At 37.8% G+C, this 26,050-nt stretch overlaps 1 protein-coding gene across 4 annotated transcripts in view; it reads right to left on the bottom strand.

Annotated features, from left to right (window-relative positions):
• LOC135104959 (IQ and AAA domain-containing protein 1-like) overlaps window positions 1–26,050 on the bottom strand; it is a 528,680-nt gene that overhangs the window by 51,891 nt on the left and 450,739 nt on the right. For all 4 annotated transcript variants that reach the window (XM_064012787.1, XM_064012788.1, XM_064012790.1 and 1 more), the window contains one exon: window positions 663–764. In XM_064012787.1, the coding sequence (XP_063868857.1) occupies window positions 663–764 (102 nt within the window). The remainder of the gene's footprint in view (window positions 1–662; window positions 765–26,050) is intronic.

The raw sequence follows: 26,050 nt of genomic DNA on the forward strand, positions 1-26,050 counted from the left end.
ATTTTGGCATTCTTGATCCTAAAGCATCCTTCCATCCATACAGTATCATTTATAGTATGGTAAAAATTTTGTGTGTACCAGTTTACTAAGATTCAAGTGAAATAGTTTGTGTAATTCTGAACTATGAAATAATATGAATAGCAAAAACTGTCTAACTATTTAAAAGAAACTAAAGATTGTCCTCTTGCAACATGAAACCTAATATATGCACAACAAGTTGGTTGCTTTGCTTCTTCTATAACAAAATTGTATGTATATATATATATATATATATATATATATATATATATATATATATATATATATATATATATATATATATATATATATATATATATATATATATATATATATATATATATATATATATATATATATATATATATACACACACACACACACACACACACACACACACACACACACACACACACACACACACACACACACACACACATTAAGCACTAAGCACAGCACACTAAGCACACTAAACAGATGAACTATTTCATGTTGTTTGAAGACATTTTTTTTATTTAATCCTAACTAAATAGATAAAAAGAAGTAATATTAGGACTATTTCATAATATCTAGATTTTTTTTATGTTTATCCCTCATCTCTTGCACTTGAAATCTTGTACAACTGTTGAAGAGTGAAACTGTACCTTAGCTCCATGAAGAGTGATGAGATGTCGCAACAGCTGGGCTCTGGCACTAAAGCTTGGCCGTGGTACCATCAAAATCTTTTGGTATACTGATGACAGGGACTGTGTCATCATGGAAAATATGAAAAATTATGTATTTCTTTTCTATTTGAGCTAGCAATTGCAAACACATGGTTCAATAAGAAAGCAGTTCTTAAGTTTATATGGCAAGGGAAAGATCATGAAAGGGTGGTAGACAAGGCACTGATGGAGTATGTACTGATCTCCAGAAAGACGATTAGTTGAGTGTTGGATGTGAATGTTAACAGGCGAAGGGAAAGGTATATCAGACCACTTCTGGGTTGGAGGTAAACTGAAAGTATGAGGTGGAATATGGCATGACACAGAGGAGAGGGGTGAATGTTCTGAAAGTGAGGGAGCTGGATAAGAGAGAAAAAGAAGTAGGGTTTTAGATGATGAATGAAAATTGGACTGAAGTGAGAGAGCAGAAGGTGGGTGATGTTAAGGTACAGTAGAGTAATTTTAAGAAAGCCATAGTGGAGAGTGCAGGGAAGGTGTACATGGCATGAAATGAGTGGGAGGTGAGAGTGAAAAACGATAGTTAATGGTTATGTGAAGGGGTTCAGGTGGATGTAGAGAAATAAAGGAAGACATTTCAGGTATACAGTGAGGTCCCATTATAAGACCATCCATTATACAAGAAACTGATGATACAAGATGTGTAAATTAAGGACCAGGTTGTTTACACGAGCATAAAATTATATCTGATGATATGGGCTTCTGTTCAAAGAGAGTAAAATCACAAAGTTTAAAATGTGTGCCTTCCTGCACTCTCCCACTAACACATTCGGGATGCATGGTGATGTATGATGATTCAGATCAGCAGAAACGAATTTGTGACCACTGGGAGAGAACTGCACCACCTCCCTTGCCAACTACCTACCATTCATTTCCCTTACCAGTCCTCTTTTAAACTGGTCAGTCTCTCAGACCTCCACCCTTACAGCTTTACTGCTCATTATTACACTCATACTCTATCATCATTTTGCTTGCAAGCATATTTACATTATGGTAAAAGTACAGTGTAGGTACAGTGCTTTATGTGACTGATCAGTGCTTGGATGTGCTGGTGTGTTCTCTCATTTGCAGTCTTTGGTGTGTTGTTGTGTGTGACTAACCACATGGTATATAGACTGTGCCTTATTTTGCCTCTCAAGTGCTAATTACATTTTCCAAGCAGCTAATGAGTTCCAGTGCAAGTCCTAGCAGTAAGGCTAAGTGAGCTAGAGTACATATAACGCTTGCAAAGGTAAAAATTAAGAGGAACAAGAGTGGTGAGCAACCTCCCTTTTTTTTTTTTTATGTAGGAGGGACACTGACCAAGGGCAACAAAAATCCAATAAAAAAAAAAAATGCCCATTGCAATGCCAATCCCATAAAAAGGGTCCAAAGCGGTAGTCAAAAATTGAAGGATAAGTGTCTTGAAACCTCCCTCTTGAAGGAATTCAAGTCATAGGAAGATGGAAATACAGAATCAGGCAGGGAGTTCCAGAGTTTACCAGAGAAAGGGATGAAGGATTGAGAATACTGGTTAACTCTTGCATTAGAGAGGTGGACAGAATAGGGGTGAGAGAAAGAAGAAAGTCTTGTGCAGCGAGGCTGCGGGAGGAGGGGAGGCATGCAGTCAGCAAGATCAGAAAAGCAGTTAGCATGAAAATAGCAGTAGAAGACAGCTAGAGATGCAACACTGCAGCGATGATAGAGAGGCTGAAGACAGTCAGTTAGAGGAGAGGAGTTGACGAGATGAAAAGCTTTTGATTCCACCCTGTCTAGAAGAGCAGTACGAGTGGAACCCCACCCCAGACATGTGAAGCATGCTCCATACATGAATGGATACGGCATTTCTACAGAGTTAGCAGCTGGGGGGGGGGGGGAAACTGGTGGAGACATCTCAGAATGCCTAACTTCATAGAAGCTGTTTTAGCTAGAGATGAGATGTGAAGTTTCCAGTTCAGATTATAAGTAAAGGACAGACTGAGGATGTTCAGTGTAGAAGAGGGGGACAGTTGAATGTCATTGTAGAGGGGATAGTTGTCTGGAAGGTTGTGTCAAGTTGATAAATGGAGGAGTTGAGTTTTTGAGGCATTGAACAATACCAAGTTTGCTCTGCCCCAATCAGAAATTTTAGAAAGATCAGAAGTCAAGCGTTCTGTGGCTTCCCTGCGTGAAATGTTTACTTCCTGATGGGTTGGATGTCTATGAAAAGATGTGGAAAAGTGCAGGGTGGTATCATCAGCGTAGGACTGGATAGGTCAAGAAGTTTGGTTTAGAAGATCATTAATAAATAATAAGAAGAGAGTGGGTAACAGGACAGAACCCTGAGGAACAACACTGTTAATAGATTTAGGAGAAGAACAGTGACTGTCTATCACAGCAGCAATAGAATGGTCAGAAACGAAACTTGAGATGAAGTTACAGAGAGAAAGATAGAAGCCGTGGGAAGGTAGTTTGGAAATCAAAGCTTTGTGCCAGACTCTATCAAAAGCTTTTGATATGTCCAAGGCAACAGCAAAAGTTTCACCAAAATCTCTAAAAGAGGATGACCAAGACTCAGTAAGGAAAGCCAGAAGATCACCAGTAGAGCAGCCTTGACGGAACCCATACTGGCGATCAGATAGAAGGTTGTGAAGTGATAGATGTTTAAGAATCTTCCTGTTGAGGATAGACTCAAAAACTTTAGATAGGCAGAAAATTAAAGCAATAGGACAGTAGTTTGAGGGATTAGTATGGTCACCCTTTTTAGGAACAGGCTGAATGTAGGCAAACTTCCAGCAAGAAGGAAAGATAGATGTTGACAGACAGAGCTGAAAGAGTTTGACTAGGCAAGGTGCAAGCATGGAGGCACAGTTTCGGAGAACAATAGGAGGGACCCCATCAGGTCCATAAGCCTTCCAAGGGTTTAGGCCAGGAAGGGCATGGAAAACATCATTGTGAAGAATTTTAATAGGTAGCATGAAGTAGTCAGAGGGTGGAGGAGAGGGAGGAACAAGCCCAGAATCGCCCAAGGTAGAGTTTTTAGCAAAGGTTTGAGCGAAGAGTTCAGCTTTAGAAATAGATGTGATAGCAGTGGTGCCATCTGGTTGAAATAAAGGAGGGAAAGAAGAAGAAGCAAAGTTATTGGAGATATTTTTGGCTAGATGCCAGAAGTCATGAGAAGAGTTAGATCTTAAAAGGTTTTGACATTTTCTGTTAATGAATGAGCTTTTGGCTAGTTGGAGAACAGACTTGGCATGGTTCCGGGCAGAAATATAAAGTGCATGAGATTCTGGTGATGGGAGGCTTAAGTACCTTAGTGGGCCATCTCTCTATCATGTATAGCACGAGAACAAGCTGTGTTAAACCAAGGTTTAGGTCGAGAAAAAGAGTGAGGAATGTACGCCTCCATGCCAGACATTATCTCTTCTGTTATGCGCTCAGCACACAAAGACAGGTCTCTGACATGGAAGCAGTAGTCATTCCAAGGAAAATCAGCAAAATACCTCCTCAGGTCCTCCCAATTAGCAGAGGCAAAACGCCAGAGGCACCTTCGCTTAGGGGGATCATGAGGAGGGATTGGAGAGATAGGACAAGATACAGATATGAGATTGTGATCGGAGGAGCCCAACGGAGAAGAAAGAGTGACAGCATAAGCAAAAGGATTAGAGGTCAGGAAATGGTCAAGAATGTTGGGCATATCTCCAAGACGGTCAGGAATACAAGTAGGGTGTTGCACCAATTGCTCTAGGTCGTGGAGGATAGCAAAGTTGAAGGCTAGTTCACCAGGATGGTCAGTGAAGGGAAAGGAAAGCCAAAGCTGGTGGTGAACATTGAAGTCTCCAAGAATGGAGATCTCTGCAAAAGGGAAGAGAGTCAGAATGTGCTCCACTTTGGAAGTTAAGTAGTCAAAGAATTTCTTATAGTCAGAGGAGTTACCTCTGTCACCTGATGTATTACCTATGCATTGGTGAGTGTTATGCACATTTCAAAGGTTCAATTAATATGAAATCATGTTTTTTATATGCTGTTTTCTCTTTCAGGTTGCTTTATTGACAGTTCTGTAATATAGCCACGTTTGCTGCATTTGATATTGTAAGTTTCAGCTTAAAAGTTAATCTTTGACAAGGGTCACAGAACCTAATCCTTTTTTTCCATTAGTTAAATATTTCACTATATGAGAATTCACTATTCGAGCAATTCAAATGAAACCTAACTGCTCATATTATTGGTACCTCCCTATAGTTAAGTTAAGAAAGAAGGATGGAATATCATATGAGAGGTACATAGAAAGTAGAAAAGCAGAAAACAACCAAAAAATCTGTGCATGATACTAAAGGGAGGGCTGATAAAATATGGGGGTGGAAGTTAAAGAATGTTCAAGAGTATGAGAAAATGTTTTGGAAAGAGGTGAAGAGAATTATGAAAAGGACCATCTGGTAGTGAGAAACATGATAACAGAGGATGGTATGATGTTGCTTAGGCAGGATGAAATGGGAAGGAGGTGGGGAGAGTATTTCGGTAAATTGTTGAATGTGAAGGAGAGTCTGAAATTTTTTTTTTTATTATGTAAGAGGGCTGCTGAAAAAGGACAAAAAAAAATGTATAAAAATAAAAGGCCCACTTAATACCAATTCTCATAGAGATTAAAAAAAAAATTAAATAATGAAGGATTAGTGTCTTGAAACCTCCCTCATGAAAGAATTCAAGTCATAGGAAGGAGGAAATACAGAAGCAGGCAGGGAGTTCCAGAGTTTACCAGAAAAAGAGATGAATAATAAGAATACTGGTTAACTCTTGTATTAGAGAGGTGGACAGAATAGGGTTGAGAGAAAGAAGAGTCTTGTGCAGCAAGGCTGCTGAAACCTGAATTAAATAACCAACTTTCATCATCCCAATTATTTCTTTTATAAACTCTGCTCACTTGGGGATCTAGGTTCATAACTAATCTAGTTCTCACACCACCATCATTTGTTAGTCCTCACCACACCACAAGCAAAAACACACAAGGCTTGTCCATGGCTCTATACCTTAATTTTGCATGAATTTTTTGTCATGTATAAGCTGTAGTTCATAGGTTATTATGTCATATTGATTTTTGTTACTACTTGCCTGCCTGTCCCTTTTGGCTACTGTTGTGTTTTTAATCTGCATCCCTAGTCTGATATTTCATTAAGATTTTTCTGTTGTACTTATTTTTCTAAAATGTTTTTTTAGTGTGATGATGCCTTAAATAACCAATAATATATATATATATATATATATATATATATATATATATATATATATATATATATATATATATATATATATATATATATATATATATATATTGGAACCTCGGTTACCCAACGCCTCCCTTTTTATAACAACATTTTTAACTCATTATTGATTTGGCTGCCATACCATAATTTGGTTCTAGAACAAAGTTACTTGATTTCAAATATTAAGACATAGGAAAAGTTGTTGTTTATTACTGATTTATAATTTCTATAAATATTTATTTGTTTTATATATTTAGAGGAGAGACACAGAGTGTAAGACAACAATTCAACCTTTGAAATAAGGTAAATGTGATCCTGTTGAAAAGCCAATGTTCAGCACTCGGGAATTATTCAGAGCCACTTGTGAGTCTCTTGATGACCACAAATGCCATCACTACTGCACAACTGCATTTTTCCAATAGCTTCTCCCAGCAGCAAGATGTCTAAGTGTTATGATCACCTTCATTTTGGTGGTAAGTGGATTGCTCCTTTCTGTATCCTTCTGTAAGGCTTCCCTCACTTGACCATTGACAAAGAAAATGCCTGCATGGTCTAAACAGTATCTTCTGATGAGTTATGTGTCACTAAGTTCATTCAATACATCCTTTCTGGATAAATAATTTGTGAGCTGGAAATGTTGTGAAGCATATATATATATATATATATATATATATATATATATATATATATATATATATATATATATATATATATATATATATATATATATATATATATATATATATATATATATATATATATATGTGTGTGTGTGTGTGTGTGTGTGTGTGTGTGTGTATTTATCTAGTTGTATTTACCTCGTTGTGTTTTACAAGAAAAGAGCTATGCTCGTGCTGTCCTGTCTCCATATCTATAAGCATCCAGCTTAACTTTAAATTCATGAATATTTTTTGCTTGTACATGTTTCATCTAAGTTGTTTCATATTTCTATGCTTCTATTTGGGAAACCATATTTCTTGACATCTCTTCTACTTGCTGTTTTCTTCAATTTCACTCCATGTCCTCTTGTATCTCTTGAGTTCCACACAAATAAGTCTCCTTTGTCAACTTTATCCTTACCCTTTAAAGCTCTGTATATAGCAATCAGGTCTCCTCTTTCTCTTCTCTCTTGTAACAATGGAAGCTTCAATCTCCTTAATCTTTCTTCATAGGTTAAATCTCTCAAACTTGGTACCAATTTGGTTGCAGCTCTTTGGATCCTTTCTATTTTCCTTATTTCCTTTTTATTATGGGATGACCAAACAAATGTGGCATATTTCAGTTTTGGTCGAATCACATATTCCATCAACTTTTTCATCATCTCTTCATCCATGTAAGGAAATGCCCCTTTCATCTTTCTTAGTAACTTATAGGTTTCCCCAACTTTTTTGTTTACGTTTTTTTTTTTTTGGTGATAAATTATCACTGATTATAATTCCCAAGTCTTTTTCTTCTTTGGTTTTCTTAATTTCCACTTCTCCCATGGTGTAGGAACTTGTCAATCTTCTTTTGCTTTTTCCTAATTCCATCACCTTGAATTTCTTTGCATTGAATTCCATTTCCCATTTCTTACTCCATTTATATATCTTATTTAGATCTTTCTGTAATATTTCCCAATCCATATTGTTTTCCACTCTTTTCAATAATTTTGTATTGTCTGCAAACAGACTTATATAACTGTCAACCTCATCCACCATATCGTTGACATACATCAGAAACATTACGGGGGCTAAGACTGTCCCCTGTGGTACTCCACTTGTAACTCTACACCATTCTGATTTTTTTCCCTTTATTACTGTTCTCATTTCTCTATCCGTCAAGAAGTCTGTAATCCGATTCAGTGTGTTTCCTTGCAAACCCCCTATATTTTGAATTTTCCATAGCAGTCTCTGGTGTGGTACCTTATCAAATGATTTTTTTTTAGGTGTAAATAAACACAGTCTGCCCAACCCTCTCTCTCTTGAATTATATCAAGTGCTCTACTATAAAAGCTCACTAAATTTGTGACACAAGATCTTCCACTTCTGAAACAAAATTGTCTGTCAGTCAATGTATGTGTTTCTTCTAAATACTCCATCCATCTGTTTTTAACTATTCTTTCTGCTATTTTTGCCACCACACTTGTTAGGGACACTGGTCTGTAATTCAATGGATATTCTTTATTACCTCCTTTAAAAATGGGCACAATATTGGCACTCTTTCAGTCTAGAGGAATTTTTCCTTCGTTAAAAGAACGTACTATGGTATTGTGTATACCTTCTGCTAGATGTTCACAACATTCCTTAAGTATCCAGTTGGACACTCCATCTGGTCCTTGAGCCTTACTTACATCCAAATCTTTCATAATCTTATTTTCACTTATGTCCACCTGTATTTCTCTCATCACATTGTCTCTGTGCCATGCTCTTTCTCCTTCAAATTTGTTTTCTTTGGTAAATACTGACTGGAAGCACTTGTTCATTAATTCCGCTTGTAACCGTGTATCTTCGTATGTAATGTCATTTTTCATTAATTTATCTATTGTTTGCCTGTTTTTCATCTTCCCATTCACATATCTGAAGAATAACTTCGGCTCATTTTTGCATTTGTTAACTATATCTTTCTCATAATTCCTTTCTTCATCTCTCAGGATTCTGATATATTCGTTTCTTGCCTTCTTGAAACCTTCCCATTTCTCACTTCTTGCTTTTTTTTCCCTTTTTTTCTCCATCTATTCCATGCTGCTTCTTTTTCTTTTCTTGCTGTTATACATCTCGTATTAAACCAGTCTTTTTACCTTTTCACTTCCTTTGTTTTGATCTTCGGTACATATCTACTGACCCCTTCATTATAAATTTCCATGAATATGGCCCACTTTTCCTGCTTACTGCTTGCTGTGAACAGTTGTTTCCATTTAGCCTCTGCAAAATATTCCCTCAACCTGATAAAATCTGCTTTCCTGTAATTATATCTCCCATTCTTGTAAATTTCATTCCTGCTTTCTATTGACCACTGCCTATGCTGAACAGATGGTCACTTTTGCCTAGTGGGCACTGATAATTCATTCCTTCGATGATGTCCATTTCCTTTTGTAAACACTAAGTCTAGCCTTGATGCCTCTTCATTACCCCAAATCTTGTATTTTCTCCAATCCACTGGGTCATAGTATTTGCCATTATTAAATTTAGAAGCATATATCCCCATGACTCTTCTCCCCATCCGTGGTCCACTCTTCCCAGCATACCTCCTTGCAATTAAAGTCACCCATAAGTGTTATATTGTTACTCTCTGCCAGTATTCTCTCCAAACAGCTACTAGTATCTCTTAACAGTAATTTATAATTCTCTTATGTCCATGCATTCGTCTTTGGGGGTACATAAGCCACTGCAAAATCTCTTCTTCCTTCTCCTTTCCTTTTTGTTTGAATTCTAATTACTTCCGCCATTCCTTCTCCTATTTCAACCTCTTCCATTGTTATACTCTTCTTTGTAACATGACTCCTCCCGCTTTTTTTATTATTTCTATGTTTTATCCACACATTATAATTACTATTACCATTTCTTATATTTTTTTTGTTGTCTCATTTAGTTTAACTTCAGTAATACCCATGATGTCAGGCTGCTTTATCTTAATATAATCATTCAATTCTCTCAATTTTGATATTAAACTATTTAATATGCCACTGTCCACTTTTTATTTTTCCATACATTATTTACATTTTCTATTCTTTTTTTGTCAGATACCACTTCCTGAGCCTCTCGTCTTTTACCTTTCAATAGAACTTTTTTCTCTTCCTCTTTTCTGTTCTCATTTTTTGCCTTAGCTTCTTTTATTAGATCGCTTACCTTGAGTCTCTCCTCCTCATTCATGTCCCTCTTTATCCAAACTTTCCTGTATTGCTCTGTCATGTCCAGTTTCCACGCATTCAATATCTCTTCCATGGCTGTTGTTTGTGCCCTAAATTTTACTTTCAGTGATCACTCTCCTTCTTCTATATGCTTCCCCAGTCTATGTATTTCCTCAATTTCACTTATCCAGTCCTCCCCTTCTCTTTGCATATTTCTTACAATGTCCTCTGCTACCTTTTTTTGTTCTCTTTCCCTCCTGTATCTTACTAGCTCTGTTTCCTCTTTTAATCCATGTATAACAATACATTTCTTTTTGTCCACTGTGTCCCTTACCATCGATTCCTTTTGTTTGATCACTTTCACAATTTCCTTACTTAAATCTGTCTTTTCCTTCTTTTGCACTTCTATGATTTCTGTAAAGTTAACTTTTTCTTCCTCTTTTTCCTTCCTCCAGATTTGATTTCACTTTTCATCCCTATCACTTCATTTTCCTGTTTTTTAACAATATCATTGTTTTCCTTCAATTTTATTTTTAGATCAGCACATAGTCTTTTCAATTCTTTGTTTTCCTCTTCCAGGTCATGTTGTTTTTTTTTCTAATTTTTTCACTCTTTCAATGAGGTCACTGATCATCCCTTCCATCAAAGCCACTTTCCTTTCTTCCATTTTATCATGTAGTTCATTATCTTCCTCAAATCATGGGAATGGTGACCCCGTTGGCAACACTCCGCTCCTACCTATGGCGTCCGGAGCTTTTACTCATTTTATCACATCTGTTATTACTTCAATTTTACTTCAGCAAATCACTTTTTTGGTGAAGTACGCTTTACCATGAGATATGCTATGTCACCCCGTGCCGGCAGTTGCTGCAGTGATCCCAAGCCATTCAGACGATTGTCCTGGCTCTCTTGTTTGGGGTGACCTTTTTTGTTTCCTGTTTGCCGGGACAAGTTTCTGGTCACACAGGTTCCAGTAGCTGTCTCTACCCAGTATCCATCTGTGGAGTGGGTTGGTGCCTTTATTTCGCCCAGTTAAGTTATTCTGCTGGGTTGCAGGGGGCAGGCAGCAGGCCCGCCAACATGGAGGAGACTGTGGATGAAGCCTCCCCAAGGGGATTCAAGGCTTCTGGCACCGAGGATCGTTCCTCTTACGAAGGAAGCTCAAGTAGTTCTGCAAGAACTACGCACAGGAGCTCTTCTTCACGCCGAGAGAGCTCTAACGGAAAGTGTTACTCTTCCGGGAGGGGTGACTGTGTGCAGGAATGCCCACCCTCAGGAGAACAAAGACGTGAGCTGTTGTCACCTCCTCAAGCTCCCTGTACTTCAAGGGACGATGCTAACACCCCTCCATGGGCAGTGATGTTTGAGGCTATTACTGAGCTACATGGAGAAATCCAAAAACTGAAGAGGGATAAGGTTAAGTCTGCCAATGATAGGCAGCAAGGCATGTTGGATGCCAGGGACCCCCCAGGACAGGGGGGAGGCGCAGCAGGGTGGCGCCCATAACATCAACAAAACAGCCTCACACCGCCACGATCGGGTGGTAGGACATCCCCTCTCTGTACAGTCGGGACTCATGGACTCCACAGCTGGTTTTTCTGGTTTTGATGATGGCAATGATGATGAAGGTGGTGAAATTCACGATGAGCCAAGTATTGGCAACGTATTCATGCACAGTGCTAAAACATACGGGCCTTTGGACGACATTTCAGTAGATATGGAGATGCCTGTGGCTGATATGGTGAATTACTTATTTGACAAGGCATGCGTGAAGAAGAATACAAGCAGATTGTGGAGGACGAGGCTACCAAGAGGCTCGGCAACTGCCCTGCATTAACCTGTCGTCTGCAACGCTCAGATATTTGATGTTCTCAAGGTTGAGGCGAAAAAGACTGACTCTCGTATGAGAGAGGTAAACAATGACATTCTGATGGCTGCCACTATCATCATAAAGTCGCTCACTACTCTAGACAAAATTGCACAAGATGAGGGTCACGCAGGGGTTGTCCAGGAAGTGGGTATGCTAAATGGAGCTCTTGCATTACTTGGGAACGCCAACCACCATAATAACTTGGCCAGGCGATTCATCATCAAGCAGGAAATTAATCCCAAATACACTCACTTGTGCTCAGATAAGGTACCCATGACGCGGTATCTATTTGGTGACGATGTCTCGCAGTCAGCAAGACAGATTGAGGAGTCTGAAAAGCTCAGGAACAAGATCGTGCCGAAGAAACCTTTCCCAACATAGAAATCGACAGCTCGCAGGTTCGGTGGAACAAGACCAAGAGGCTTCTTTGGGAGAATGCCTTACAGGGGCTTCTCGTCCCAATTTCACCCTTACGGGCCCCCTTAGGGGTGGCCTCACAAGGCAGTCCTTCTCCAGGCAGAACAATGAGCCAAAAAACGCCCGGGGCCGGGGAAACAATCCCTGGCAATAACTCAGGTAAGCCACAAATTTGAAGCAGGTAGACTGCATAAGTTTGTGCATGAATGGCATAAGATCATGAGTGATCCATTTATTTTAGATATTGTTGCAAACTGTCATCTTGATATTGATGTAGCCAACATTGAACATTTATTTTATGATGAAATGGAATATGTGTTTTCCATTGAAGAACAAAGAATTTTATCTCAGGAAATTAACAAACTGCTCGAGCTTAAAGTAATCACAGAAACTCATAGACAGCATGAGCAGATTCTATCCTATTTTTCTGAGGAAGAAAAAGAATGGTGAATATAGAATGGTCCTTAATTTAGAGAAGCTAAACAAGCATATTCCATATAAGCATTTTAAGATGGAAAACTTCAAGCTGGCAATTAGGCCCATCATAAAGACTACATGGTCTCAGTTGATTTATGGCATGTTTACTACTCCGTAAAGATAGCAGATAAGTAACAAAAATATCTGTTTTAAATAGCAGGGAAAAATTTACCAGTTCACATGCCTTCCCAATGGCATTTCTGTGGGCCCACAGCTCTTTAGTAAACTAATGAAACCCATCTTTGCTACGTTGAGAGAGAAGGGATACATTATCACCAGCTTTATTGATGACACTCTCATGTGTTCATGCCGTTCATGGTTAGGTTGCAAGGAATGCACTCAAAGCACAATGCAGGTCTTAAGCAGAATGGGTTTCTGCATCAATGTAGAAAAGTCTGTGTTACAACCCACCAAAAGAATTGAATATTTGGGTAATATCATCAACTCAGAGACCATGACAGTTACGCTACTGGAACGCAGAATCCTTAGCCTTGTGGATAGTTGTCGACAATTACTGAACAAAAAGAAAGACAAAATCAGGGAAGTTGCTAGAGTAATTGGCATTTTGGTAGCTGCCATCCCATCAGTTGAAAAGTTGGAAAGGGCAAAAATTGCAGCTTTAGCTAAAGAAAGAGGCAACTTTGAGAAGTGGATGGAAATCACAGATGAAATGAAAAAAGATTTGCATTGGTGGGTTAAGCATGTGGCAGATGAAAACAGGAAAATTTTCAAGACAGGTACTGACATTGAGCTGTACACCAATGCTTCAAGCTTAGGTTGGGGCTGCTTCCTTAGCCCCCAAATGGCAAATGGCAGGTGGTTGCCAGCAGAAAAAGAGTTACATATTAATGCACTGGAACTCAAAGCCATCCTTCTTTCCTTGAAATCATTTGAACAGCAAATTCAGGGGAAGAACATTAAAATATTTTGTGACAATACCACAGCAGTGAGCTATATTAATGAAATGGGTGGCATAAAATTGGAGATCTGTAATGATATCTGCATTGACATATGGGAATGGTGTGTAGAGCACAAAGCATGGATTATATGTTCTCATATACCAGGTAAAGCAAACGTCTTGGCCGACACGGCATCTCGCAAATTTAATGACAAACATGAGTGGAAACTGGATGAAAACATTTTTGGGGATATTTGCAAAATTTTCAGACTTCCAAGCATTGACTTATTCGCATCCAGGATAAACAAACAGGTGAAACGGTTTTGTTCATGAAAACCAGACCCTGAAGCTGAACACTTTGATGCATTTTCCACAAACTGGGTACAGTTTGAGTTGATTTACATGTTTCCACCATTTTCCTTGATTGCCAGGTGTCTGCAGAAGGTTCGGGCAGAAAAGGCAAAAGGATGGATGGTTGTGCCACTATGGACATCCCAGCCTTGGATGGGAATGTTAGTCAGCATGCTCATCAGGGAACCTCACCTCATAACGAGGAAGAAGAATGTGTTACAGCTGCCCCTGTCCTCAGAGGAACACCCCATCATGAAACACACGAGACTGATGGTCTGTTTGCTGTCAGGGAAAGAATGCGAAAGCGAGGAATTTCTGAAGCAGGTACAGACCTTATCATGGCATCCTGGAAACCAGGAACAGAAAAGCAATACAGACCACATATTAAAAGATGGACACAATTTTGTAGTCGATGGGAAGTTGATCCCTTTAATCCCAATGTAGAACAATTTCTTGTCTGAAACTTTTCACAGAGGTGTTGGGTATGAGTGCATCAACACTGCAAGGGCAGCTCTCTCCTCACTAGGAATAGTGGTGGATGGCCGCAGGGCAAATGACCATCCATTGGTCATCAGATTGTTAAAGGGAGTATTCAATTTACGCCCAACTAAACCCAGGTATATTGAAACTTGGGATGTCAAGCCAGTTTTAGAAAAATTACGGAGCATGAGCCCTTTACACTCTCTTTCCCTGAAAGATTTAACTTTGAAATTAGTAATGTTGCTGGCAATTGCACAAGCAGCCAGAGTGCAAACTCTACATTTGTTACTTTTGAAGGGTATCATCATAGGCAAGGATTTTATATGTATGTGGTTAGCAGGCAATATTAAACAGTGCAGACCAAACTTTAATATTCAGTTTATCAAGGTGAAAGCTTATGAAGAGGATAAAAATTTGTGTGTAATGGAAACTTTGAAAATGTATATCCGTAGGACTGAGCATATAAGAGGTAATGCTGGAGATGAAAGCAAATTGCTCGTCAGTTTCATTAAACCACATAAAAATGCCTCTAAAGATACAATTTCTTGGTGGATCAAGTCCGTCCTTCACATGTCCGGTGTGGACACTACAAAATTTACTGCAGGAAGTGTCCGCCCAGCTGCGGCATCAAAGGCCAAGGCAATGGCTGTTCCAGTGACCCACATCATGGCTAAGGCTGGCAACATGGCTAGGGCGACAACATTTGCCAAATATTATGATAAAACCATAAACCAAGATACAGATCAATTCCAAGAAGCAGTATTAGCTTAGTTAGTGTTCAAGGCTCCATTAAGTAGTATTGGTTTCCTCAGTTAACAATTTTTGAATAAACATTAGATGTTATTCAAAACTTTAATTAACTGAATATTTTTAACATAAATATGGAAGAAATATGAATTATGATGATATTAAGGTACGACATCCACATGGCTTTAAAACCTCATGGGAAAGCATACTTCAGCAGAAAAGTGATTTGCCGAAGTAAAATTGATGAAGTACACGAGACTTACTGTAGGTCAGTTGAAATGTGCTTCTAATTTTACGAAGTAAATCGCGTCTGCTGAAGGGAGCTTTCACATGCCCTCCACTCCCACCCATAATGGTATGGAGTGACGTGAAATGAATAACATTTACCACGGTATTGATAGAGCAAATTTTTATCATGTGGATTGTCGTACCCTTTAAAGTCTGCTGGCACGGGGTGATGTAGCGTATCTCATGTGAAAGCTCCCTTCAGCAGATGTGATTTGCTTCGTAAAATTAGAAGCACATTTCAACTGACCTATGGTAAGTCTCGTGTACTTCATCAATTTTCCCTTATTTTTAAATTTCTGGAGACAGGACAACTCTACTTGAGCACAGCTCCTACCTGGGAAGACATTCTAGGCTCCTAGTGGTGGCCATGGTCAAACAAAATCTTTCTCTGCTGGAGCTTGGATCGCTGCTTGTTTACTCGACAATGACGTGTGTGTGTGTGTGTGTGTGTGTGTGTGTGTGTGTGTGTGTGTGTGTGTGTGTGCGTATATATATATATATATATATATATATATATATATATATATATATATATATATATATATATATATATATATATATATATATATATATATATATATATATATATATATATATATATATATACAGTGGAACCTTGGTTTTCAAACTTGGTTTTCAAACTTAATTTGTTCTGATTGCCATTCAAAATCTGAAATGTTCAAAAACCAAAACTATTTTCACCATGGGAATCAATGTAAAATAGATTAATCCAGTCTCAGACACCTGTCCACCACATCAGAGGGTAATGACTGACGCTCCCACTGCTAAGATGGCTGCTCCACAACATCTCCAGCTTAGAAATTTTTAATCGAGAAAGGATGTATTGAATGAACTTAGTGACACAGAATACATCAAAAGATATTGTTTAGACTATGCAGGCATTCTCTTTGTCACCAATCAAGTGACAGAAGCTTTATAGAGTGACAGAGAGGAACAACCCACTCACACCAAAATGAAGGTGATCATAACACTTAGACATCTTGCTGTTGAGAAGAACTAAGAAAATGCAGTTGTGCAGTAGTGATAGCATTGTAGGTCATAGAGAGAGCCACAAGAGGCTCAGGATTACTTATGAGCAACGAACCATGTTTGTTTACATCAAGGTTCTTCAACGGGACCACATTTAACATTTCAAAGATTGAATTGCTATTTTACCCTCTGTTTCTCTCCTCCAAATATATATAAATGAAGGAAATATTTATAGAAGCTATGAATTAGTAATAAATGGCAGCCTCTGCTACATTTTGTAGTATTTGAAATTAAGTAACTTTGTTTGAAAATTGAAGCAATTATGAGTAAAAAATTTTGTTTGAAAACTGAGTTGTTTGAAAAAGGGAGATGTTTGGTAAATGAGGTTCCACTGTGTGTGTGTGTGTGTGTGTGTGTGTGTGTGTCTATATATATATATATATATATATATATATATATATATATATATATATATATATATATATATATATATATATATATATATATATATATATATATATATATATATATATATATATATAAGAAAAAAATTCCAAGCTATAGTAAAGATGAACAGGGAAAACATACAGTTTTCTTCCTTCCTTTATTTCTTGCAACATTTCAACTTCACAGAAGACATCTTCAGGCTAAAATATATAAAAATAAAATTTAGAGTGTTTTACTAAATATATATTTTAGCCTGAAGATGCCTTCTGTGAAGGTAAAATGTTGCAAGAAATAAAGGAAGAAAGAAAACTCTGGATGCTTTCCCTGTCCTGTTCTCCTCTACTATAGCTCAGAATTTTATCTTCTATCAACATACCTGGCCCAGGGAACAACCTACTTCAAATAACTTCATTCAAGTTTAGGGGTGGCTCATAATCTTCACTGCACTCCAGTGGATACAACACATGGCTGGATTCTGATGGAGTGAGGACTCTACACTTTCTCCACACCATGCAATGGTTAGCTGTTAGCACCTTTAAGTTTTTTACTTTTACTTAGAGTAGGTTTCCTAGATACCTATTATTTAGTGACATCTTAAATAGAGGGTATGGCAATGGTTGTATAGGGTTTTACAGGAAGCTAAAAAAAAAATGTCGACAAAACAATATTAGATATAGAATTCCTCAGTAAATGCAAGGTTTGCAGCATAATACCTAAATTACTTCACTTTAAAGTACACAACCCTAACATCAGAAACTCTAAAACTTATATGCCCTATCAATTTAAATTACTTAACTTTGAAATAAACAACAAAATCTCTCTTCTAAAACAACAAACAACTGAATTTGATCAAGCTTCCCTTAACTTAAGAAATGCAGTACCATATTTAGACTTCTAGCCTTTATACTAAATTAAAATGTAGTATTGAATCCAAATCATAATGAGAGATTAGAAGCTTTAGGTATTCCTGTCAACAATGCAGTCAACAAAACAAAACAGTTATCAACCTCTCATACAGAACACTTCTCACCTCAGAAATAGATGTACTTTCATTAGAGCTGTCATACTCCCTCCCTAGATGTAAAATTAATTTTGTGAACCATTTCTTTCCCTGTGAAGGTTTAGCCATATAAGCCCAAGGAATGGGGAAGCTTGATTAAGGATATTTCCTAAATAGCTCACTTATCTTTTCAAAATTTGAACACAATTAAACATTCTTAAGTTTAAGAATCTTCCTGTTGAGAATAGATGCAAAAACTTTTGATAGGCAGGAAATTAAAGCAATAGGACAGTAGTTTGAGGGATTTGAACGGTCACCCTTTTTAGGAACAGGTTGAATGTAGGCAAACTTCCAGCAAGAAGAAAAGGTAGATGTTGACAAACAGAGCTGAAAGAGTTTGACTAGGCAAGGTGCAAGCATGGTGGCACAGTTTCGGAGAACAATAGGAGGGACCCCATCAGGTCCATAAGCCTTCTGAGGGTTTAAGCCAGCGAGGGCATGGAAAACATCATTGTGAAGAATTTTAATATGTGGCATGAAGTAGTCAGAGGGTGGAGGAGAGGAAGGAACAAGCCCAGAATCGTCCAAGGTAGAGTTTTTAGCAAAGGTTTGAGCGAAGAGTTCAGCTTTAGAAATAGCTGTGATAGCAGTGGTGCCATCTGGTTGAAATAGAGGAGGGAAAGAAGAAGAAGCAAAGTTATTGGAGATATTTTTGGCTAGATGCCAGAAATCACGAGGGGAGTTAGATCATGAAAGGTTTTGACATTTTCTGTTAATGAAGGAGTTTTTGGTTAGGTGGAGAACAGACTTGGCATGGTTCCGGGCAGAAATATAAAGTGCGTGAGATTCTGGTGATGGAAGGCTTAAGTACCTTTTGTGGGCCACCTCTCTATCATGTATAGCACGAGAACAAGCTGCGTTAAACCAAGGTTTAGAAGGTATAGGACGAGAAAAAGAGTGAGGAATGTACGCCTATATGCCAGACACTATCACCTCTGTTATGCGCTCAGCACACAAAGATGGGTCTCTGACACGGAAGCAGTAGTCATTCCAAGGAAAATCAGCAAAATACCTCCTCAGGTCCCCCCAACTAGCAGAGGCAAGATGCCAGAGGCACCTTTGCCTAGGGGGATCCTGAGGAGGGATTGGAGTGATAGGACAAGATAAAGATATGAGATTGTGATCGGAGGAGCCCAACGGAGAAGAAAGGGTGACAGCATAAGCAGAAGGATTAGAGGTCAGGAAAAGGTCAAGAATGTTGGGCGTATCTCCAAGATGGTCAGGAATACAAGTAGGGTGTTGCACCAATTGCTCTAGGTCATGGAGGATAGCAAAGTTGTAGGCTAGTTCACCAGGATGGTCAGTGAAGGGAGAGGAAAGCCAAAGCTGGTGGTGAACATTGAAGTCTCCAAGAATGGAGATCTCTGCAAAAGGGAAGAGGGTCAGAATGTGCTCCACTTTGGAAGTTAAGTAGTCAAAGAATTTCTTATAATCAGAGGAGTTAGGTGAGAGGTATACAGCACAGATAAATTTGGTATGAGAGTGACTCTGTAGTCGTAGCCAGATGGTGGAAAACTCAGAAGATTCAAGAGTGTGGGCACGAAAGCAGGTTAAGTCATTGCGCACATAAACGCAGCATCTAGCTTTGGATCGAAAATGAGGATAGAGAAAGTAGGAGGGAACAGAAAAGGGGCTACTGTCAGTTGCCTCAGACACCTGAGTTTCAGTGAGGAAAAGAAGATGAGGTTTAGAAGAGGAGAGGTGGTGTTCTACAGATTGAAAATTAGATCTTAGACTGTGAATGTTGCAGAAGTTAATGAAGAAAAAGTTGAGGGAGGTGTCAAGACACTGAGGGTCGTCAACAGAGAGGCAGTCCGACCTGGGGACATTTATGGTCCCCTCCCCAGATGGGGACTCCGAGGCTGGTGTAGGAGTTGCCATGATGGCAACTCCTACACAGATACAGGATACGTATCTCCTACAGGAGATACGTTGATGATACTTTCCTTTTATTCAAACAATCTCAACATACCTAAATTCCTTAGCTATCTAAACTCTTAACATCCCATTATTGAATTCACATGTGACAGAAAACAATGGTTTTATCACATTTTTTGGATGTACTGGTACTTCATAATAATAATAATCAATTGTACACAGCAGTTTACCACAAACCAACCTTCACTGGCTTGGGGATTAATCGTCTTCCTTTTATTTCTCATTTGTTTAAGATTAATGCCATTAAAACTCTTTTATATTGCTGTTACAGCAATATGACTGAGCATGAAACTAATTTTTTAAGGACTTTCTTCTAGAATAACGGGTTTACATTAAGTCTCACCATCAACAGTAATACTTACTACAACTTTTTTAGAAAACAAATTTAATCAATCCTTTAATGACACCCAGATGACACCTAAAAAGTATACAAAATTAGCTTACTATGGCCACCTCAGTTATACTATTAGAAAGAGATTCAATACTATACTTAAAACACAATCTCCAGATACTAAATTAATTTTTATCTTCACAAATAACTCTACTGTTGCCACCTTCTTTAAATTCAAAGATAGTAGACCTATTGGACTTATCTCCAACATCATTTATGAATTCAATTGTTCGAGTTGCGAGACTTGATATAATGGAGAAACCAGGAGGAATCTTGCACACATAACTAATGAAAATAAAGGTAATTCGATACACACACAGAAGCAACTAGCTCATCCCCATTCTCAGCAATGAGAACACATTCACACAAACATGACCATCCCTTTTAAGAGAAGGATTTCAGAATATTACTTAAAGTTGATGCACATATAGACATTAAAATATTAGAAGCTATTTACATTAAACACTTAAAACCTGAATTAAATAACCAATTATCATTATCTCAATATTACTTCTTGTAAACTTTGCTTGGAGCTTTGGTTTTTGAGTTAACAATCTAACTCCTGCAATGCCACCCTCTTTCAGTCCTCACCCTCCTTCCAACAAAAGCACACCAGGTCTGTCCACTTAGCTACATTTTTTTTATTCCACTTGTCTTTTTATTTAATATGTCCATCCACATATGTCACTATCATTCTATACAATATTTATTGTTTTTCTTATTCTTCAGTTAACATGCTGTTGCATACCTTCACCTCATAGTTCTGTCTTTGTTTGCTTATATTGCTTAAGGGTCAGCGCTTTGCTTTTATACTTTTAAAATGTATCTTTTAGAGTGTTTTACTAAATTTTATTTATATATTTAGCCTGAAGATGCCTTCTGTAAAGTAAAATGTTGCAAAAAATAAAAAGAAAGAAAACTCTGGATGCTTTCCCTGTTCACCTCTACTAAATACAGTGGAACCTCGGTTTTTTAACTTAATTCGTTTCTGAATCCCATTCAAAATCTGAAATGTTTGAAAACCGAAACTATTTTCCCCATATATATATATATATATATATATATATATATATATATATATATATATATATATATATATATATATATATATATATATATATATATATATATATATATATATATATATATATATATATATATATATATATATATATATATATATATATATATATACTGAGATTGTTATGACCACAGATCCCTGCCCTTCCCACAGCTGCCTCAATTGGACTAGCTTCTCCCAAGTCACCCCCTACATGACTGGATACAGGGCTTAATTGAGATGAGTTATAAGATCCTCTTTTGATTCTTGCACCCTTTCACCACCAGCTGTAACATCAGGTTACAAAAATGAAGTCACCAGTCTGTTTCTCCCACCAACAGACAAGGAAATATTTCACCAACTACTAACTCCAACAGCTGGGAAAGAATCTCCAGCCATGTTCTAGGGAGAGCCAGTTTCAACAAACGACAGACAAGTGCCCATAAATGAACAAAAAGGTAATTCATCTCTCACTGTAACAAAGCACGGCTTATACTCACACGCAGCTGAGGAGTCACATCCCTGATATGAAGTGTGATACAATTAACTACACTCAAAGGCAGCTGGAGGGAGACTCCTATAATACCCATATAGGCTGGGGCATACACATGGTAATTACTCAATTACCCCCTTAAAGCAACTAGCCTGTCTAATTGTAAAATTGCCCTAGTCTCCTCCAGATAGTGCTGTCAGTCTTTGTACATCTATCTCATACAGTAGCTGGACTGTGATTGACTGGCATGTAAGAAAGCAGCTTGCAACTGCATCCAGTGACTCATGCTAGAGAGGAGGGGTAAGGTACCCAGACATACCCTGCCCCACTGCCTTGCCTCATACTCACAGCAGGCTTTTAACTGAAACAAATAAAACAATTTACTTCTTGAAATTCTGGTGACCAAACTATGGGGGCTGGGTGAGTACTGACAATGCCATCATCAAGTATAACTCTTCTACTAACTGCTGGGTGAGACTCAAATTGAATCATCTCTCATTGAATTGAATCTCTCTCAGATAAGTTCACACACACACAAACACACACACACACACACACACACACACACACACACACACACACACATATTACTCTTTTATACAAGAGTAATAGATAAACTACAAGAGAGAGATGGTTGGGTTGATGCAGTCTATTTAGATCTGAAAAAAGCTTTTGATATAGTTCCACATAAAAGTCTCATATGGAAACTGGAACATCGAGGAGGGCTAAAAGGAAAAATACTTAAGTGGATGAAGGATTATCTCCAAGGTAGGGAAATGAGTACAGTAATGAGAGATAATAAATCAAGTAGGTGCGAAGTAACAAGTGGAGTACCACAAGGGTCTGTATTGGCATCTATAATGTTTCAGGTCTATATAAATGATATGACGGTGGGTTTAAATAGCTACATTAACATGTTTTCAGATGATGCAAAATTGATGAAAGTAATAAAGAACCAAGAGGATTGTGAGGAACTACAGAGGGATATTGATAGAATTTATGAATGGAGAAAATGATGGAAATTAGAATTTAATATAAAGAAGTGCCATGTAATGGAGATGGGAAGAAGTAAAAGGAGACCTTCATGGGAGTATAAGATGGGAGGAATCACAATACCAAAGAGCAAAGAAGAAAAAGACTTAGGAGTAATAATTCAAGACACACTATCACCAGAAAAACACATCAATGGAATATTTGGCTCTACATATAATTTGCTAGCAAATATCAGGGTGGCATTTAATTACCTAGACAAAGAAATGATGAAGAAAATTATAACACACATGATATGCCCCAAACTGGAATACACAGCAGTGGTATGGTCTCCACACAAGAAGAAAGATATAAGGAAATTGGAAAGGATACAAAGAATAGCTACAAAAATGATACCTGAATTGGAAGACCTAAGTTATGAGGAAAGACTGGAAGAAATTGGATTACCAACACTGCAAGAAAGAAGGGAAAAAGGGGACCTGATAACAATGTTCAAATTAATAAACAACATGGAGAAGATAGACAGAGATGACCTAGTTGTAAAAGTGGAGGAAGGAGATAGACGTACAAGGGGACATATGAAGAAATTAGAGAAGAGTCATTGTTTGGGAGATATTAAAAAATACAGCTTTCCGCATCAAACGGTTGAAATATGGAATAACTTAAAAGAAGAAGTGGTTGTGGCAAAGAGTGTGCACATGTTTAAAGAGAGATTAGATAAATTCAGGTATGGAGACAGGACTAATTGAGCTTTGGCTCAGACCCTGTACTATACAACTAGGTAAAACTAGGTAAATACACACACACAGAGAGAGAGAGAGAGAGAGAGAGAGAGAGAGAGAGAGAGAGGTGTGCCACTGACCACTCTCAAGGTCATCCACTGGCCAATACACTGCCAGAATTCATCTCTCTCTCTCTCTCTCTCTCTCTCTCTCTCTCTCTCTCTCTCTCTCTCTCTTTGTGTGTGTGTGTGTGTGTGTGTGTGTGTGTGTATTTACCTAGTTTACTTAGTTGTGTTTTAAAGGAAAAGAGCTATGCTCGTGCTGTCCTGTCTCCATATCTATAAGTATCCATCCAGCTTAACTTTAAATTCAAGAATATTTTTTGCTTGTACCACTGTTTCATCTAAGTTGTTCTATATTTCTATGCTTCTATTCGGGAAACCATATTTCTTGACATCTCTTCTACTTGCTGCTTTCTTCAGTTTCACTCCATGTCCCCTTGTAGCTCTTGAGTCCCACACAAATAAGTCTTCTTTGTCAACTTGATCCTTAACCTTTAAAACTTTGTATATAGCAATCAGGTCTCCTCTTTCTCTTCTATCTTGCAATGATAGAAACTTCAATCTCCTTAATCTTTCTTCATAGGTTAAATCTCTCAAATTTGTTACCAATTTGGTTGCAGCTCTTTGGATCCTTTCTATTTTCCTTATTTCCTTTTTATTATGGGGTGACCAAACAATTGTGGCATACTCCAGTTTTGGTCGAATCACATATTCCATCAACTTTTTCATCATCTTTTCATCCATGTAAGCAAATGCCCTTTTCATCTTTCTTAGTAACTCAGGTTTCCCCAACTATTTTGTTTACATGTTTTACTGGTGATAAATTATCACTGATTGTAATTCCCAAGTCTTTTTCTTCTTTGGTTTTCTTAATTTCCACTTCTCACATAGTGTAGGAACTTGTCAATCTTTTGCTTTTTCCTAATTCCATCACCTTGCATTTCTTTCCATTGAATTCCATTTCCAATTTCTTACTCCATTTATATATCTTATTTAGATCTTTCTGTAATATTTCCCAATCCATATTGTTTTCCACTCTTTTCAATAATTTTGCATTGTCTGCAAACAGACATATATAACTGTCAATCTCATCCACCATATCGTTGACATACACCAGAAACATTACAGGGGCTGTGTGTGTGTGTGTGTGTGTGTGTGTATTTACCTAGTTGTATTTACCTAGTTGTTACATACAGGAGAAGGAGCTAAGCTCGTACTGTCCTGTCTCCTTAATTGTTTTTATCCAACTTTTCCTTAGTATGAATATTTGTAGCATACACCACTTCCCCTTCCAGTCCATTCCATATCTCTATGCTTCTATGAGGGAAGCTAAACTTCTTTATGTCCCTTCTACAGGTGGTCACTTTTAGTTTTCTTCCATGTCCTCTTGTTTCTTTTTCATTCATTATTAGATGTTCCCTATCTAGTTTTTCCATCCCACCCAGCAATCTGTGCAATGCAATCAAGTCACCTCTCTCGTCTCTTTTCCAAGGTTGGGAGTTGCATTCTAGCTAGTCGCTCCTCATATGACAAATCTTGCAATTATGTTATCATCTTTGTTGCTGCTCTCTGTATTCCTTCCAACTTTATGTACTTTTTTTCATGTGGTGACTAAATTACTGCTGCATATTCTAATCTTGGACGTATCATTGTGGTGATTATTTTCCTCATCATTTCTATATCCAGATAAGAAAAGGCAACTCTTATGTTTCTTAGTAGGCTGAGAGTTTCACCTGTTATCCTGTTAATATGTTTTTCTGGTGATAAATTCTCTGAGAAAATCATTCCCAGATCTTTTTCCCTTGCTGTCTAATTTATTGTTTCATTTCCCATCTTATAGTTATAGCTACACCTTCTATTACTTTTTCCAAATTCCATCTTTTTACACTTACTAGAGTTAAATTCCATTTGCCATCTGTTGCTCCACTCCCACACCTTGTCTATTATCACTTTGTAATTCTTCACAATCTTCTGTTCCCTTCACTCTTCTCATAAGTTTTGCATCATCAGCAAAAAGACTCACATAGCCAGATACATTCTCCACCATATCATTTATATACACCACAAACATTATTGGTGCCAACACTGACCTATGGGGGACCCCACTTAATACTGGGCTCCACACTGATGTCTGGTCCCTAATTACTGTTTGCATCTCTCTGTTTTTAAGAAAATCGTCCATCCATTTCAGCATTTTTCCATTTACACCACCTATCTTTTCCAGCTTCCACAGCAGTTTATTATGCGGCACTTTATCAAAAGCTTCTCTTAAATCTAGATAAATACAGTCTGCCCAACCATCTCTCTCCTGTATGATATCAATCATTCTTGAATAATAGCATAATAAATTAGTGACACAAGATCTCTCTTTTCTAAAGCCAAATTGACAAGGTGTGAGAATGTCCTTATCTTCCAAAAACTTGGTCCATTTGTTTTTTTATTATCCTTTCACATATTTTTGCAACCACACTGGTCAGCAAAACTGGTCTATAATTTAGTAGGTCTTGTGTGTCTCCTTTAAATATGGGTACGATGTTTGCCCTTTTCCAATCCTGTGGAACTACGAGTATTCCTTCATTAATAG

Source organism: Scylla paramamosain, chromosome 11 (genome assembly GCF_035594125.1).
Source record: "Scylla paramamosain isolate STU-SP2022 chromosome 11, ASM3559412v1, whole genome shotgun sequence".
Taxonomy (NCBI): Eukaryota; Metazoa; Arthropoda; class Malacostraca; order Decapoda; family Portunidae; genus Scylla; species Scylla paramamosain.